The sequence below is a fragment of the Branchiostoma belcheri genome, unplaced genomic scaffold (genome assembly GCF_001625305.1).
Source record: "Branchiostoma belcheri isolate BF01 breed outbred unplaced genomic scaffold, Haploidv18h27 scaffold105, whole genome shotgun sequence".
Lineage (NCBI taxonomy): Eukaryota > Metazoa > Chordata > Leptocardii > Amphioxiformes > Branchiostomatidae > Branchiostoma > Branchiostoma belcheri.
The window spans coordinates 519,497-534,395 of record NW_017802436.1 but is presented as its reverse complement, the minus strand read 5'-3'; the positions used below and the strand labels follow the sequence as shown (position 1 = coordinate 534,395).

Sequence of the window (14,899 nt, the reverse complement as noted above, 5' to 3'; positions counted from 1 at the left end):
TACAGTACTTTGTAAATTATTTACTTCCAGACACCACCGGCATGCCTGTTTTGTTTTTTCTTTGTAAAAATCGATTTTCGCTGGCGTAAACTGCTTTTTTTTATTTTCTTAAAAAAAAAGGCCAGCGTTTTAATGTATTTTTTTTACACACATCAGCCATGTTCACACCGCTATAATTAAGTGACGTGAGGTTGTCCATTTTTCGCCGACCGCTATAATTTCCAACCGCATTTTTAAATGGATTTACAGTATCTCTCTATTTGGCTGATTTCTACTCTTTCCAGCCTCCTCCTGAAGCCTGGTAGAGGCTACTTCAAGATCACTAGCAAGTCAGCAGCAAAACTGTTTCAACACTGATACTGGAGATATTCAAATGTTTGCAGTGGCTTCATTTTCTTCATTTTTGCCGTGAAATCTTAACATGAAATCCTAATAAACATGGGTTTTCTATTTATACTGCATTGCAAAAACTGTAAAAATCTCCTTATCCCTTCTACAAAAAGTTTAAATCCCCACGAAAATAAATTTTCAGTACTTAACAATACACATTTACACGGTCACCAAAAAGGAAACAAATTTGCAGCATTTTTTTTTTAAATATCAAATCATGATTATTGCTGTCTACTTTAATTTTTACTCAAACTGGCTGGTTCATACAGTTGTAATTTATCATTGAATCACAAGATGGGAAAAATATAACGAACAAAATATATCAAAGACCCAAATTCAACTACGATTTCTGTGCTACCAACTATTAAAATCCAGCTCAGAATAAATATCGTCTTCACTTCAAATTTGACTCAGACCTACTGTATCTGAGGCCTGGTGAAAAATGTCCTGAAGTTTCCATGTTAGATATGTAGAACAGAGACGTGTGCTATAACTCACCTCATCTCACCCTGGGGGAGACAAATTAACAAACATTACCCCGTTACTATGGCAACAGAGCTGACTACAGTCCACCTGGAGGACTTTAGGTGACATCTTGAATTCATCACCACACAGAAATCCATGTACGCCCTGGGGAGGACTACTCTGCTGGGAACATCAATACAACATCCTACAACCCTGTACCTCCCTCTCTGCTTACAAAAACTCAACAATTCAGACCTGGAGGAGCATTTCTGATATTCTAGTTCAGAAAAACATCAACAAAATGGCTGATTTTGCTTCTAGTACAACAGAGAATGCAATCTCAAACCAAAAATACTAAAATATATTTCTCTATTACAAAAAGCATATTGTCAAGATCAAGATATACCCAGCAAAAAGATGGGTACATAAATTCTTCATTTGGAATATCCTTGTTGATGAAAACAACAACAAAATGCCTGCTTATTATTCTTATTCTTAAATAGTGAAATAATTAGCCAATATTTTTCCCCAATCCAAAACCATACAGACTAAAATACTACTATGATATACCCTGGCAAAATATTTTTGGCATTTTTTTTACTGTTGTTTATCCTAGAAGCTGCAACCCTTCTCTGTTCTTGGAAATAAAGACCCAACATTTCATATCCCTGATTTTCATATACTAATATAGATTCAGAAAAACAGAGACCAAACCTTTGTATAGGGCTGTAGTCACTCATATCTGCGCACGGAGAAAAAACATCAGTACAAATAGCTGCCAGTCACGTTGGGTTTGACGTACACGATTGAATTATCCTTCCTTATCTAAATCATCCCCTCCCCCGGGCCTGTTCTTGCGTACAGTAAGTAAGCGCACAATTATATCCTAAAAACAGGCTAGCCAGGGTCAGCGCTCAAAATCAATTACAAAACACGTCAGAAATCAGCCCGCATCAAGAAACTACAAAGCCCAACAGCTGGGTTTGGATCAAGCTCAATTTCTTCCCCCACCTTTTCAATCATAACAAGAGTAAACAAAGATCCCCCTCCTTCCCTCCTTGAGGCTAGGCTAAGACATCTTACGCCTTGTGTGATTACGGAGATGCACAGAGAGCTCACACACAGACCTGTTGCTGTTGGTAGACATGTTGCAATGTCCTGTCATGTAGGAGGAAAGACGGCATCACATTCGCACACCGACTGAGCACTACTCCGGCACACACAAAAGGCCAGACTGCGTCATATCAAGCCTTATGGATATTCACAGAATAAGGGCATGACTAAAAACCCTGGAAAGGCCCAGCTTTGTAATTTCACAGTAAGCAAAATATCCATATACAGGACTTAGAAACAGGACCCTTCGTTTTTGGACAAAGAAAAAAATGAATCCGTCAACAAAAGATCTGACGCTGCCTCAGGGTAGCAGACAATTTCACGAGTTTATTTGGGTAGAAAAAAAAAAAGAAGAAAATTGCATGCATACCATGTATGAAGGTATAAAATTTCAGGAATACAAATTATCTGATCATGTATGCAGTAACATTACATTACAGTATTTTACACATTAGGATTTGCTCTATTGTATACCTAGTCCTTTTCCTGCATCACATCCTAACTCAGCCTACATCAATGGCAAGAAAAATTGGGTTTCCCACTGGAAATCATAAATCAATATGTGTAATCATGTCTGCTTTAAACACAGCTAATAAATGGCCTGAACAACAGGGGACCGGCATTGGACTGCACACAATTGCTTCCAGCCATTTCATTAACACAAGGGACAAAAACGCTCAATGGACCAGACCTATTCAGGTGCAACGACCTCACAAAATCCGCAATAACCGTGAAATATAAACAACTACAATGGCCGGGACTATTGTAACCTCTTGTTGCAGTACCTGGCAATGAGGTATGACTTCTGAAGCCTTTTTGGGGGGACATGGAGCGTCGAGAATTGAATACCAGCGAAACTAAAGGCAGGGGTTTCCCCTAAAGGTGGTTCTCTAAATGGTTGTGTGCAACAGGTGATACCAGGCAGCACACCAAAAATGGTGCTCACACCACTGGCAAGTAGGGAATTAGCACAAATACTTTCCATGGAATTTTAGAAAGCCGTTTAGTCACCCAGAACCTGAAGCTAGTGGTTCTCCAGTTTATCTAAACAGACTCCTGTATCTAACCAAATAAACTGGGCCCAGTGTGCTGCATTTTTGCCCAGCCTAGTTAAGGTGACCCCAGGCTGGTCCATAGGGGATCACATACAGCCACCTTCCCTGCAGCTGTGGTACTAGGCAGGCAGACTGATTATTCCACCAAATGTGCGCGGACCAAATAATTTCTCTCTCCTGCCGTTCTCAATCCCGCTACTCAGCGATGCAAATTCGCGCCTATCTCCCATCTGCGGGCGATGCAAATCTAATAGTGCCTGAAAGCTATTCGCAGAAAATCAAATAGAACCTGACAAATTTCATATTCAGGGGTGGAAAACAAGGGCGGATATATGTATGGGCATACGCAGCTACCAAGCAGAGACGCCACAACCGAACGCAGCTGGCCAGGCTCTCTGAAACTGAATATTCCCCATATCTGAAGTGTTCATTCATATCATATTTAGTACAACAGTGGTGCGTCCTGTAGACAATCGCACACACTACTGACACAACAGACAGGCAGGATATCCACTAACACTAGCGGCTGGCAACAGGATACAGCACAGAAATCTGCCGCATGTTTCCCACAGATTACACTGACGTCAGGGACAGATAGCACACCAGACGTTCTGATACACAATATCCCGAAAGAAGGAGCGGCAGAAATTTTGTTGTTTTCGTATTTCGATGTCCGCCCTTGGCAAGGGTTTTTTCCAGTGCGGGGTTGGAAGCCGTATGCCCGTCGAAGTCGGGCTCAGAAAGGCCCCTAGAAAAGGTCGAAACGCCCCGAAACTCCCCTGAAACGTTCTCCAAAATTTGCCAAGATGGACGGCCTGGCTAACGGTTAGATTTTTGGTAAATTGGGGAGAGAATCGTAGAAAACGTAGCGATGTTTGAGGGATAGTTTATACTCACTCCATACTGGCGATAGTAGTGGCGACCGACATCGTTCCCATGTGAAAGCTGTCCTCCGAAACACACGTCTGAAAACCGGGGAAAATATACGTGACCGAGTACTAGGCAAGCTGGACCAGATCCTGTCAGCACACACGGCCCCCAAGACAGCCGAAATGTCTAAGATTTCAGACTAGAAGGAGACTACCATATGGTGAAGTGCGCCCGCCGTATTAGGTTTGGGTACCGGAAGAACCAATGGCCACGGCCCCCTGTGACTTCTCAGTGACGAAATAAACTTTCCTTTCCCGAGAATTTACCTTATGAGTAAACACCCCAGGGAATAGGGATAATGCTAATCAGGGAATACATAATGCAGGAATTCCTGGGGGTTTACAGCGAAACAGCAAAAATATGCAAAACCGTGACATTTTACGACGTGTTCTTATCCGAGCGCCGCATGACACGAACCAGATGTGCTCGGAGAAAAAACCCACTTCGCCTAAAAAACCTCGAGCGTAATTCCCAGGACTTCAGCGCAAAAAGTCACCTGTAAATTTCGTGAAGTGCCTGGTACATCATGTCTACATAAGGTGTGCAGTACGTCGGCCACCAGGACCGACCCGGAGAACGTAATATACTGTAGAAAAGCCACCCACCTTCTGTCCAAAGTCACACAAAAATAACCACAAACAAAATGGCGGACCTTGGGATTGCTGCACGTGTGCGCCACTGGCACTGAATTTATAGGGATGACCTTAAAATTTTATTAACAAAAACATCCAAATTATTCCATAAAATTCAGACAATTATATAGCAGACATTATCTTTAGTAAAAATATAACTTAAGAAAGGTTTTTCTTACATATAGTGTTTGAATTATACATTATATTCAATTTTATTCAACCTCATTTCAAGAAACACCCCCACAATTTTAATGTGATGGCCTAGTTTCCCAAACGTTCGTCGCCGAACTTTCCCGACATTTTTAAAGTGACAGTAAAAGTTGTGTCAGGTCGGGAGAAAGTCTCCCACAGGACGCACGACAAAGTCCGACAAAACAAACACACGGCCCGACTCTGTACGACTGGTTCTCAGTCTTGGCTCAGAACGTCCTTTTCTTCGGGAATCTCCGCCCCCTTTCGGACGGACTCGGAACCAAGATGGCGACCCCCATGGCCCTGAATATTTGTAGTCTGCCTTCCGATCCGCTTTTGCACGTATTATCTTACCTCAACTACGATGACTTATGCAGGTAAGACACTAGAAACATTGCTGCGATTTTTGGAACAGGATAGAAGCACGAAGTCGGCTCCAAACATTGCAAAAAAGGGGCGACAACGTCCGTATGTGGCGAGGGGAGGGGCGGAGTCGGCCATGGGAAAATACTTCCCGAACAGCTGAAGACACGGGAGTCAAAACGGCTGTCAAAAATTCAAACTCATGGGAAAATCTGGCGTACAAGTGTTTCTTTGTGATGCAGGGGTGACAGGGAAGCACAAAACGGCTCAATTTTGAGCTGTCAGTGCGCGGAAAAGGTTGTATTTGTTAAGAGTTCACAGGCAAACATTGACCGATTTTATCCGTCTATAAATAGTCTTCAGTAGCCACGGTTCAAAGCAAGTCAAGTGGACAATGCAGGCGTCAACATTTAATACTCAGGGGTCAGCCGAGCAGAAATTTGGAGGCAGATGTCAAAAGGCTGGCCCTGCGCAGAGTCAAAATATGAAGTAAAAACACAACACTGTGACCTGTGCATACTGTAGTTTTGCATATTGCCATTTCAATAATATAAAAAAAATGCATCTAACACAAACATATCGACAGAGTAATCAAAGACAAGCCATTTCTTGGGAAATTTTGCTGTTGAATAAAAAAATTCTGAACTAAAAAAAAATGTCTATACGCTATGAGTATCCCTTTCCCCAAAAAATAGATTTTTTTTTGTGGAACATTGTCCCTGCAATTTAACAAGAAAAAAAATAGTAGAAGTAGTGTATTAAGTAGTTGAGAAAGATTACAAACACGTAAGTTTCTATTGTACTATTTTGCAAACTAAGAGATAGACTGATCAGAAACATTTTGAGACAGTCTAAAACCACAATGTTTTAATCACAAAAACATGCAGAAATACACCCAGGTACCACTTGAATATCTGCCTTTTAGTCAGACCAACTTTTAAAACCAAGTGACCATAACCTACACAGCTTCAACAGACTCCTGTGCCTTTATAAGTTGGTTCAATAGCACCTGTGCACTTTGTTGATACTTAAAGACCAAGAACATGTTCAGAGTCTTTAGACTACAGGTTTCACAGGTATTGTGGACAGGTAAAAGCTCTTGCCAAGGTCACTTGACTAGGCACTTTTTCTGCAATGCTATACTCAGGTTTCACATGCAAGTATGCAAACAGTATGCTAGCTTATTAGAGCCTTTGCTCTATAATTCTGTATCAGTACAGTTTCTTTGTGCTATACAAAGCTGTAAAATGTTCAATAGTTAGTTTTGATATACTGCTTCAAGAATTTCTGAGACAGGGATTTCTTTTTACACAACCGGTAAATTCTCACCTTGCTGACATTTCGGTGTCTGTCAGACACCTTCTTCAGAGCTTCTGACTGGAGTACTGCATCTTGCCGCAATATGTAGTCGATGTAGGTGGCGCTTTTTGGCGGTCAGCAAAGTGAGAATGTACCGGTTGTGTAAAAGGAAATCCCTGTCTCCTAAGTTCCACCAACCTGATGAAATTATTTTTGGATTCATGTATTTCTGTCTCCCTTAAATGTACCTGTAAAAAAAATGAATGGTTAGTGCAAGTGAAAGTTGCTGGTACTACAGGTGTTTTTCCTTAGATTTACCTGTAAGAAACTAAAGGGAAAGGGTGGGAGAAAGTTGGTGTTCTGTTTTCCTCAGATTTAGCTGTACCTGTAAGAGACTAAAGGGTTCTTGTGAGTGAAAGTTACTGTTACTACAGGTGTTTTTCCTTAGATGTATGACACTGAAGGGAAAGTGTGAGAAAAAGTTGTTGTTCTGTTTTCCTCAGGTGTAGTTGTACCTGTAAGAGGCTGAAGGAGTTGGCAGGTGAAGATGAGCTGTGGAAGAGACAGAGTTCTATCTGGTGGCTGTCAACAAGGTACATGTACAAAGTTAAGTCTACACTAGGTTGTACTACAACCTAGTGTGGACTTAACTTTGTTTGTTTCACATAACCATCAACTTTAGGGCCTTAATCCATAACACAACAGTTTTGTACAGTAAGTACAAGCTGTTTGAGACTGGACTGTAAGGTTTGATCCACTCACACTGGGATGGATCCTTACACTTTTCAATCTATCTTTCTTTCCTTCTTTCTTTCTATCTCAAACCAGAACCTTTAGATTCTAAGTCTACCACCCAAACCACAATACAAACTTGTCACGTTAACAGAAGTATATTATACTCTAAAAATGTACATGTATACTGTACTTAAAGATGATAATTTGATGGCAAACATCACGACGAAACATTTGTTTCCTTACCTCCTGCAGTTGTTCGAGTCCTACTTGGAGGAGACACTTCAAGGAACAGTTTAAGAGTCTTGGGAGGTACATCAAGTCTTACCGAGTCCTGTACAAGACGTGGGCTCAACTTGAGACGTTCCTTTCTGAACGCTGCCCAAGACTTCTTACCTCCATCAAGGGTCAGACTTCTTTTTTTGTTTGTTTGTTTATTTCTTTGTTTGGACCGTAGGTAGTTCCACGAACCTTGTACATTATTTGTATAAACCTGTATATTTGTGTACTGGAGTTACAAGCAAGCTGTCTAGTCATGCCCCCTAGTGAGCAGATCTGGTACAGCAGGAAACCATGCAGAATGTCATTTACATTTCAAATGATTTCTGGATGAGTTTGGGTTGTGTTGTTTTTACATGTTTGTTTTAACGTCGTCTACAGTTTAAGTATGACAGTTAAAGCTATCATAGTTTTTATCAGAAGGGTTTTTAATGTGTTTTCCTTGTCTCCCCAGCCGGAGCCACAGAGCGAGAGTTGGATGAGATAGAGGTGAAGATCCGTTACCCGCTGCCGAGAGACGTGAGGTGTTCCTACAGGATACACAACGGACAGAAACTGGTCGGGCCGGGGTAGGTGCAGTGCCGCTGGCTGGTGCTAGGGGGAGCATAGAAAGTAGTGTTGAATAAACACATTGTGGTGTCGTAGAGATTTGACTACACCGTTTCGCTGTAATTCACTTAATGTTCACGGTAGAAAAATTTCATGGTCTGAGAAAAATGGACAAGTTCACAGAACTACTTAGTATATATTCATGATGGCGACAGGTGCAGGAAAAAGAAAGGAAAAACTGTAATGATAAGTTCACTATACAAAAGCGATGGTGAAAACAGTGAACATAAAAGTACCATGAAAAAATAAGAAATTACAGCATTATGGTGTTGTAGAGGTTTGACTTTAGCCAGGCTAATTTGACTTGTGTTTCGAAACCAAACAGTGAACTATGTTATACGTTTTTCTGAGGTACAATGTGCTTTTTTCTGATGTGCAAAGGACTCATGAAGGCTGTTAAGAAGCCAAGTTACTCAGTACTGTACTACAGTATATTTGAAAAGCCAATTTGCCAGCATATTTTGTTCAATTACACAGCCTTTCCGATTTAGAGGCTACCATAATGGATACAAACACAGTGATATTTAACCAATAAGGAGTGAACTTTATATGTAGTACATTGTACATTTACTTGTGAAATTTCCCTTATATATCATGCCCGTAGCCAGGGGGGGTTCGGGGGTTCGGAAGAACCCCCCCACAAGGCTCAAAGGTCCACTTTTTGGTCCACTTTTTATGTAAAGGTCCACTTTTTGGTCCACATTTTATGTAAAGGTCCACTTTTTTGGTCCACATTTTATGTAGAAAAACTGCTCCCTTTGTCATTGAATAAAAATCTATCTCTGATTTTTTCTTGGAAATCCTCTTGAAAATGCACGAAATGCCATTTTAGAAGGTTTATTTTTCAAAATTTTCCGGGGGAGCATGCCCCCGGACCCCCTTAGGAACCTCGCGCCTTCGGCGCTCGCCTCGCGCCTACGGCGCTCGAGGTCCCCTCAAGCAGTGGGAAGAACCCCCCCATTCAAAATCCCGGCTACGGGCATGTATATTTACAAAGATGGATGTAATTGAAGTTGTTTCTTACCTCCTCCTGTCTAGCCTGATGGGCTGCATGTCCATCTCCAATCACATGAGGTCAGAATACCTGCTGGACCTGCAGACCGCATCAGACTGCTTCCAGGTCAGAGTTCACATGTTCATGACTTTATACAGGAGTTCATGGTATCCTCTGATGGTTTAGGCGTCATCACAGTTGCATATTGAAAATAAAATACATCATTACAAGTACAACCCTTTTGATATGAAATTAAATGTCATATGAGAGTGAGAGTAGTTGTTCATGACTTTATACAGTAGTGTATGGCATCCTCTGATGATTTAGGCATCATCACAGTTGCATATTGAAAATAAAATACATGTACAACCCTTTTGTCGTATGAAAAAAAATTATTCTTTTTATCTTATCCCGATGACGATGAGAGTAGTTGTTGAAAATTTGATCCTTGTGAACCCTAGTGTTGGAAAAAGTTCAGCATTGTTCTACAACCATCTCAGTTTCGCTTGTAGTCAAGTGGTTAGCAACCCTGCCACAGAGATGTGGTGTAAAGACTATCCACTGCTGTCCACTCCTGTGCTAGGGTCCCCTAGGCCTGCAGCAGTATAATCAAAGACTGGATACTTCATCTTCATCTTTGCCGGGCTCTGAGTCTGAGGTGTTATGTGAGCCCCGGCTGCACCCCCATATAGCCCCTGTTGGGGCACTTAAGGAGGGTTACTTCTAGTCTGATAGTTCTAATAGTTCCTCCTCTCTGTTTCAGGAGTACTCGGGAATGTTCGGGTGTCTGCCGCTGACCCTGTGTATACACACCGGCTGTAGTTATAATAGTTCCTCCTCTCTGTTTCAGGAGTACTCGGGAATGTTTGGGTGTCTGCCGCTGACCCTGTGTATACACACCGGCTGCAGCCAGTTCATGGCTCTGTCCGAGAGGGAGGGGTACCTCCGGGGACAAGTCTTCTACCCCAGCCAGGTCAGTACTCTCACGTCTGTCACCATGGTAACTGGTGCTGTAGCAACACTCTGTGGTGTCGGGTTACATTAGCCAGGTCAGTACTCTCATGGTTTTTCTATACAGGGGAATAGGGGAGCTGCTCCCTCATGTAACCAGCCAGCTCCCTCATATCAATTCTCAGATTGAACCCTAAGTGGCTACTCACACACCATTTAGTCTTTCTCAAAATGACCTTTTTCCAGTAAAAAGAATACAGCAATGTATTCTAGCATTACAAACTGTGTTACTCTCATAAAAATGCTTTGCTCCCTTGCCACACTTGTGATCTGCTCCCTCATGCTAAATTTTTCTAGAAAAACCCCTGTAACTTGTGCTGTAGCAACACCCTTTGGTGTTGGGTTACATTAGTCAGGGAAGCAAACCTCATACACAGAAGAAAAATTTGCCAGCTCAGGTGGTACAAGTACATGTATGAGTAATTTTGGGTTTGGGCCCAAGGACTATTACTGACAATGACAATACTAGTACCTTTATACCACCAAGGCGGTATGGAGGCATCTTTGTTTTCTAATGTACTAGTATATGTTTTGTAATATACATGTTTTCTATGCACATAGAGTCCAACATGATGAACAATGATGTTGTGCCTGTTTTTGTTTTTAATTACCCACTTTTACTGACAGTGCGCGTCAGGAAAGTTGTGGGCTCCAAAAAAAATCTACTATTGGTCAATAGACGTAATTCCAATCTGAAAGCTAACTGGAGAGCAAAGGACACAAATCTTTCTGCCCTGCATTCAATGTTTATGGGTGTACAACTGTGAGACTGATAAAACTGGTTATGAAATAAGTTATTGTTATCCTTTGTATATTTCTTCATGTTTGTTTAAGTTCTTTACACAGACATGTGAATTTTTCACACTTTGACCCATTTTTGATTACTCCTTTTGCAGGTATCCCTGGCTGCATATATTATGTTAATGAGCTATAGAATTACACGATGGACATTGAACAGTCACAGAAGAACAGCGAATAGGCTTACTATTTTGCAGAAAGCAAGACACCAGAAATTAGCCCTACCGGTCGAAACTCAGCTTACACTTAACCCGCGCAAATCGCAACATTCTAATCCAAATTCTTACAAGGCTCTCACATTCCACAAAGACTGCTACAGATACTCGTACTTCCCTTGAACAGTCAGAGACTGGAATACATTACCGCAGGACATTACAGAAACTACAGAACCGGCCAGCTTCAAAGAAGCAGTGCTTGGTCACCTGAGGGAACAATAACGCAGCGCACTCCCCTCCTAGGCGTCTTACTCTTACCCCAACACAGGGGTGTTGCCTGGTACCCCATCAAGATCAAGAATATGGTGTGCTGGACATGTTGTACCTGCTTTTGTTTTTAATTACCCACTTTTGCTGACAATGCGTGTCAGGAAAGTTGTGGGCTCCAAAAAAAAGCAACTTTTGGTTATTTACACTGGATAGTACATTACAGGACACAAATGTTGCTCAGCTTTCTGCCCTGCATACAATGTTTGTGGGTGTGCGACTGTGAAACTAAGATTGGTTATGAAATTAGTTATTGTCATCAAACTTCTCTCGTTAATTTTTCCATGCTTTTTAAATTTTTTCCCACCCAACATGTGAATTTTTCACGCTTTGACCTGTTTTTACCACTTTTTTGAGCAAGTACGCCTAGTTGCATATATTATGTTAATGAATCCACTATGGTATACTACTACTAAGTAACACACAGTAATGGATAGGTTATTTGACCTGTATTACCTTTTAAGAGCTGAAAAAAAATTCCAAATGTGCACTTACAGAATGTATGACTGTCTGTAGTCTGTTGTTGTTTTTTTTGTTTGTTTTTCACCCACCCCCTGTACTGACAATGCGCGTCTGAACAAGGATGTGGGGTAGAGATAGTGTATATATCATGTTAATGAGTTATCAAACATGTTGTGTCTGCTTTTTTTGTTGATCACCCACATTTGCAGACAGTGCGCGTCAGCAAAGATGTGGGTTCCAAAAAAATGTATATTGGTCAATTTCCCAGCATAAGCTGGTTGTAGGGTACATGATTGACACAAATATTTGACATAATTCTGAACTGCATCTAATGTGTATGGGTGTACAACTGTGAAACTGAGATTGGTTATGAAATTAGTCATTGTTATCAAATTTCTTTGGTATATTTCTCCATTTTTGTTAAAGTTCTTTGCCAGCCATGTGAATTTTTCATGCTGTGACCCATTTTTGGCCACTTTTTTTATGCAGGTACCCTGGTTGCATATATTATGTTAATGAGCTATTGAAGGTGTTGTGACTGCTTTTGTTGTTAGTTACCCACTTTTGCTGACAGTGCGCGTCAGCAAAGTTGTGGGTTCCAAAAAAAATCTACTATTGGTCAAAATACGTCATATAGAATGGTAGAGCTTCGGAAGACACAAATGTAGGTCATATTCCTGCCTTGCATACAATGTGTATGGGTGTACATCTGTCAAACTGAGATTGGTTATGCAACTAGTTATTGTTATCAAATTTCTTTTGTTTATTTCTCCATGTCTATTAAATTTTTCACAAACTATGTGAATTTTGTAGCGGTTTGACCAATTTTTTTACCACTTTTTTGTGCAGGTACCCCTGGTTGCATATATTATGTTAATGAGCTAGACTAACAGTCTAACACCCATTGCCAACTGTTTTTCTTGTAATGCTAGCTGGATGTGTGGTTCTGTAACCTGTATGACCTTTTTAGAGCTGAAAAAATGCATGTTTGTGGCCTGTTGTTCTTTCTTTTCTTTTTTTCTTTTACCCACTCCTAGTACTGACAACGCGCATCAGAACAAGGATGTGGGTTGCAAAAATTGCAAATATTACATGTAAGTTGTTATGGAGCAGTGAGATGTTATATATTGCTGAATGGATTTATTATGTGTGGTTCTGTAACTTCAATCCAAAACACTTTTGACAATAACTGAAGTTATTAATGTAAAATATATTATATGTCTTGTTGTATATGATTGATACAAAAGTCCACCTTGGTTTTAGCATATTCATGAGAGCAAGATCCTTTTAGAGGGCCAAGATTTTGAAATTTTCCCAGTTGGCATAAATTATGTTGATGAGGTTGAAAAGGCACTTACCTGCTTCCACTACTGTATACTAAGTAACACACAGTAATGTATAGGTTACTTGACCTGTGTGACCTTTTTAGAACTGAAGAAAATTGCAGATGTGTAACAGAATGCATGACTATCTGTGGCTTGTTGTTACTTTGTTTTTTTTTTGTTGTTGTTGTTTCGTTTCTTTTGTTTTGTTTTTTCACCCACTCCCTGCACAGACAATGCGCGTCTGAACAAGGATGTGGGTTGCAAAAATTTGCATTTTCGTTTATGGACCCTAGCCGCGGTCGGCCGAGAATATAAAAAATTGTCGCAATGAGTTCATGTTTTGCTAACTGGGTTTAATATGTGTGGTTCTGTAACTTCAGTCCAAAACATAATTGACAATAACTAAAGTAATTAATGTGAAATGTCTTCTGGTATATAATTGATACAAAAGTCCACAGTGGTTTCAGCATACTAGTATTCATGAGAGCAGAGGTCCTTCCAGAGGGTCCAAATTTGAAGAGTTTCCCAGTTGGCATAAATTATGTTAATGAGGTTGAAAAGGCACTTGCCTGCTTCTACTACTGTATACTACCTACACACAGTAATGGATATTTGACTCCCAGGTCCCATGGTGACCTTTATACAGTTAAAGAAAGATGTGGGACTATTCAGTATCCACTGCCTTCATAAAAGAAGTCAAACCTTATAATGGTGAGCGTAGTAGTACTAGAAATATATTAGTAATTTCAGACATTAGTTGTATTGTACTACTTTGACTCTGTAAAAACAAGTAAATAGCAATTACTAGTACCACGTCGGTAAAGGTTAGACATCCAGGTAATAATATACAACAACAAAAACAGTTACTCAAGCAACTGGATATGATTTGGTAACAATTAGCTTTTGGGCATGATTTTCCAAAAAAAACTTAATATAACTTACTGTAAACTTTCTTTTGCTCTTTTTTCACCCACTGTCTGCACTGAAAAAAGCGCCAGACAGACGTGGGTTGCAAAAATTATTAAAATAAAGCTGTCGAGATTTAAAACACGGTCGAGTGTTTTTTTAGCGAACAGCCATGACTCAATAGTTGTTGCTATCTGCAATTAATATGTGTGGTTCAGTACCAGAAGAAAGAATTAATCTTGATGATAATGTAAGTAATTAATGTAAAATATCTTGTTTTCAATCATAGATACGAAAGTCCACCATGATCTGAACATGTTCATGTGTTTTGATCCTTTTAAACAGCCAAAATTTAGGAGGTTTTCCTGTTGGCATAAATTATGTTAATGAGGTCTCAATGAAAGCTTGCCACTACATTTTTTGTACTTACACTTTTTACAGTATATACGGTAATAACTGTTGTCTAATTTTTATCCTAAGAGAGTGGGATATCGGTTTGTTATAGTATGTGTCTGTGTGTTTGTGTGTATGTTTGTGTGTGTTGCAGAGGGGACCAGGACTGTAAACATAAAAATTAGAATGAGAATAAAAATTTTTCTACCAAGACAAACACATAATACTTCCCCTTATTCTAGTCACAAAGTGATTTTTTATTATTATATTACACCCAGGTTTATTAGCCTGGGTGACCAAAAATTTGTCCAATCTTGTTATGTGTTGGAAAAAGCAGTTAAATGTGTAAAAATGAAATTGAACCAAACAGTGAGCTATACCTTTATACTTTATGGTTAAGAACCCCACATCACCATAGCAATTGTTGTGTTGGTGTAAGGTATATGTACCAATTTTCTTCTCATCTTGT

The 14,899-nt window shown here is 40.2% G+C and overlaps 2 protein-coding genes across 29 annotated transcripts in view; one reads left to right on the top strand and one right to left on the bottom strand.

The window, feature by feature from the left end:
• Nucleotides 1-4,623, bottom strand: part of LOC109477421 (CUGBP Elav-like family member 2) — a 77,893-nt gene extending 73,270 nt beyond the window's left edge. For 4 of the 28 annotated variants that reach the window (XM_019778746.1, XM_019778752.1, XM_019778852.1 and 1 more), the window contains exon 1: nucleotides 3,921-4,176. In XM_019778746.1, the coding sequence (XP_019634305.1) occupies nucleotides 3,921-3,961 (41 nt within the window). In that variant the 5' untranslated portion in view covers nucleotides 3,962-4,176. The other 24 variants (XM_019778786.1, XM_019778808.1, XM_019778817.1 and 21 more) reach the window with 18 other exon arrangements.
• A 439-nt stretch (nucleotides 4,624-5,062) lies between these two features.
• The window catches only part of LOC109477257 (F-box only protein 3-like), a 31,974-nt gene continuing 22,137 nt past the window's right edge, over nucleotides 5,063-14,899 (top strand). The window contains exons 1-6 of the mRNA XM_019778343.1: nucleotides 5,063-5,154; nucleotides 6,943-7,032; nucleotides 7,427-7,578; nucleotides 7,905-8,019; nucleotides 9,098-9,179; nucleotides 9,904-10,026. Coding sequence (XP_019633902.1) covers nucleotides 5,063-5,154; nucleotides 6,943-7,032; nucleotides 7,427-7,578; nucleotides 7,905-8,019; nucleotides 9,098-9,179; nucleotides 9,904-10,026 — 654 coding nt within the window. The remainder of the gene's footprint in view (nucleotides 5,155-6,942; nucleotides 7,033-7,426; nucleotides 7,579-7,904; nucleotides 8,020-9,097; nucleotides 9,180-9,903; nucleotides 10,027-14,899) is intronic.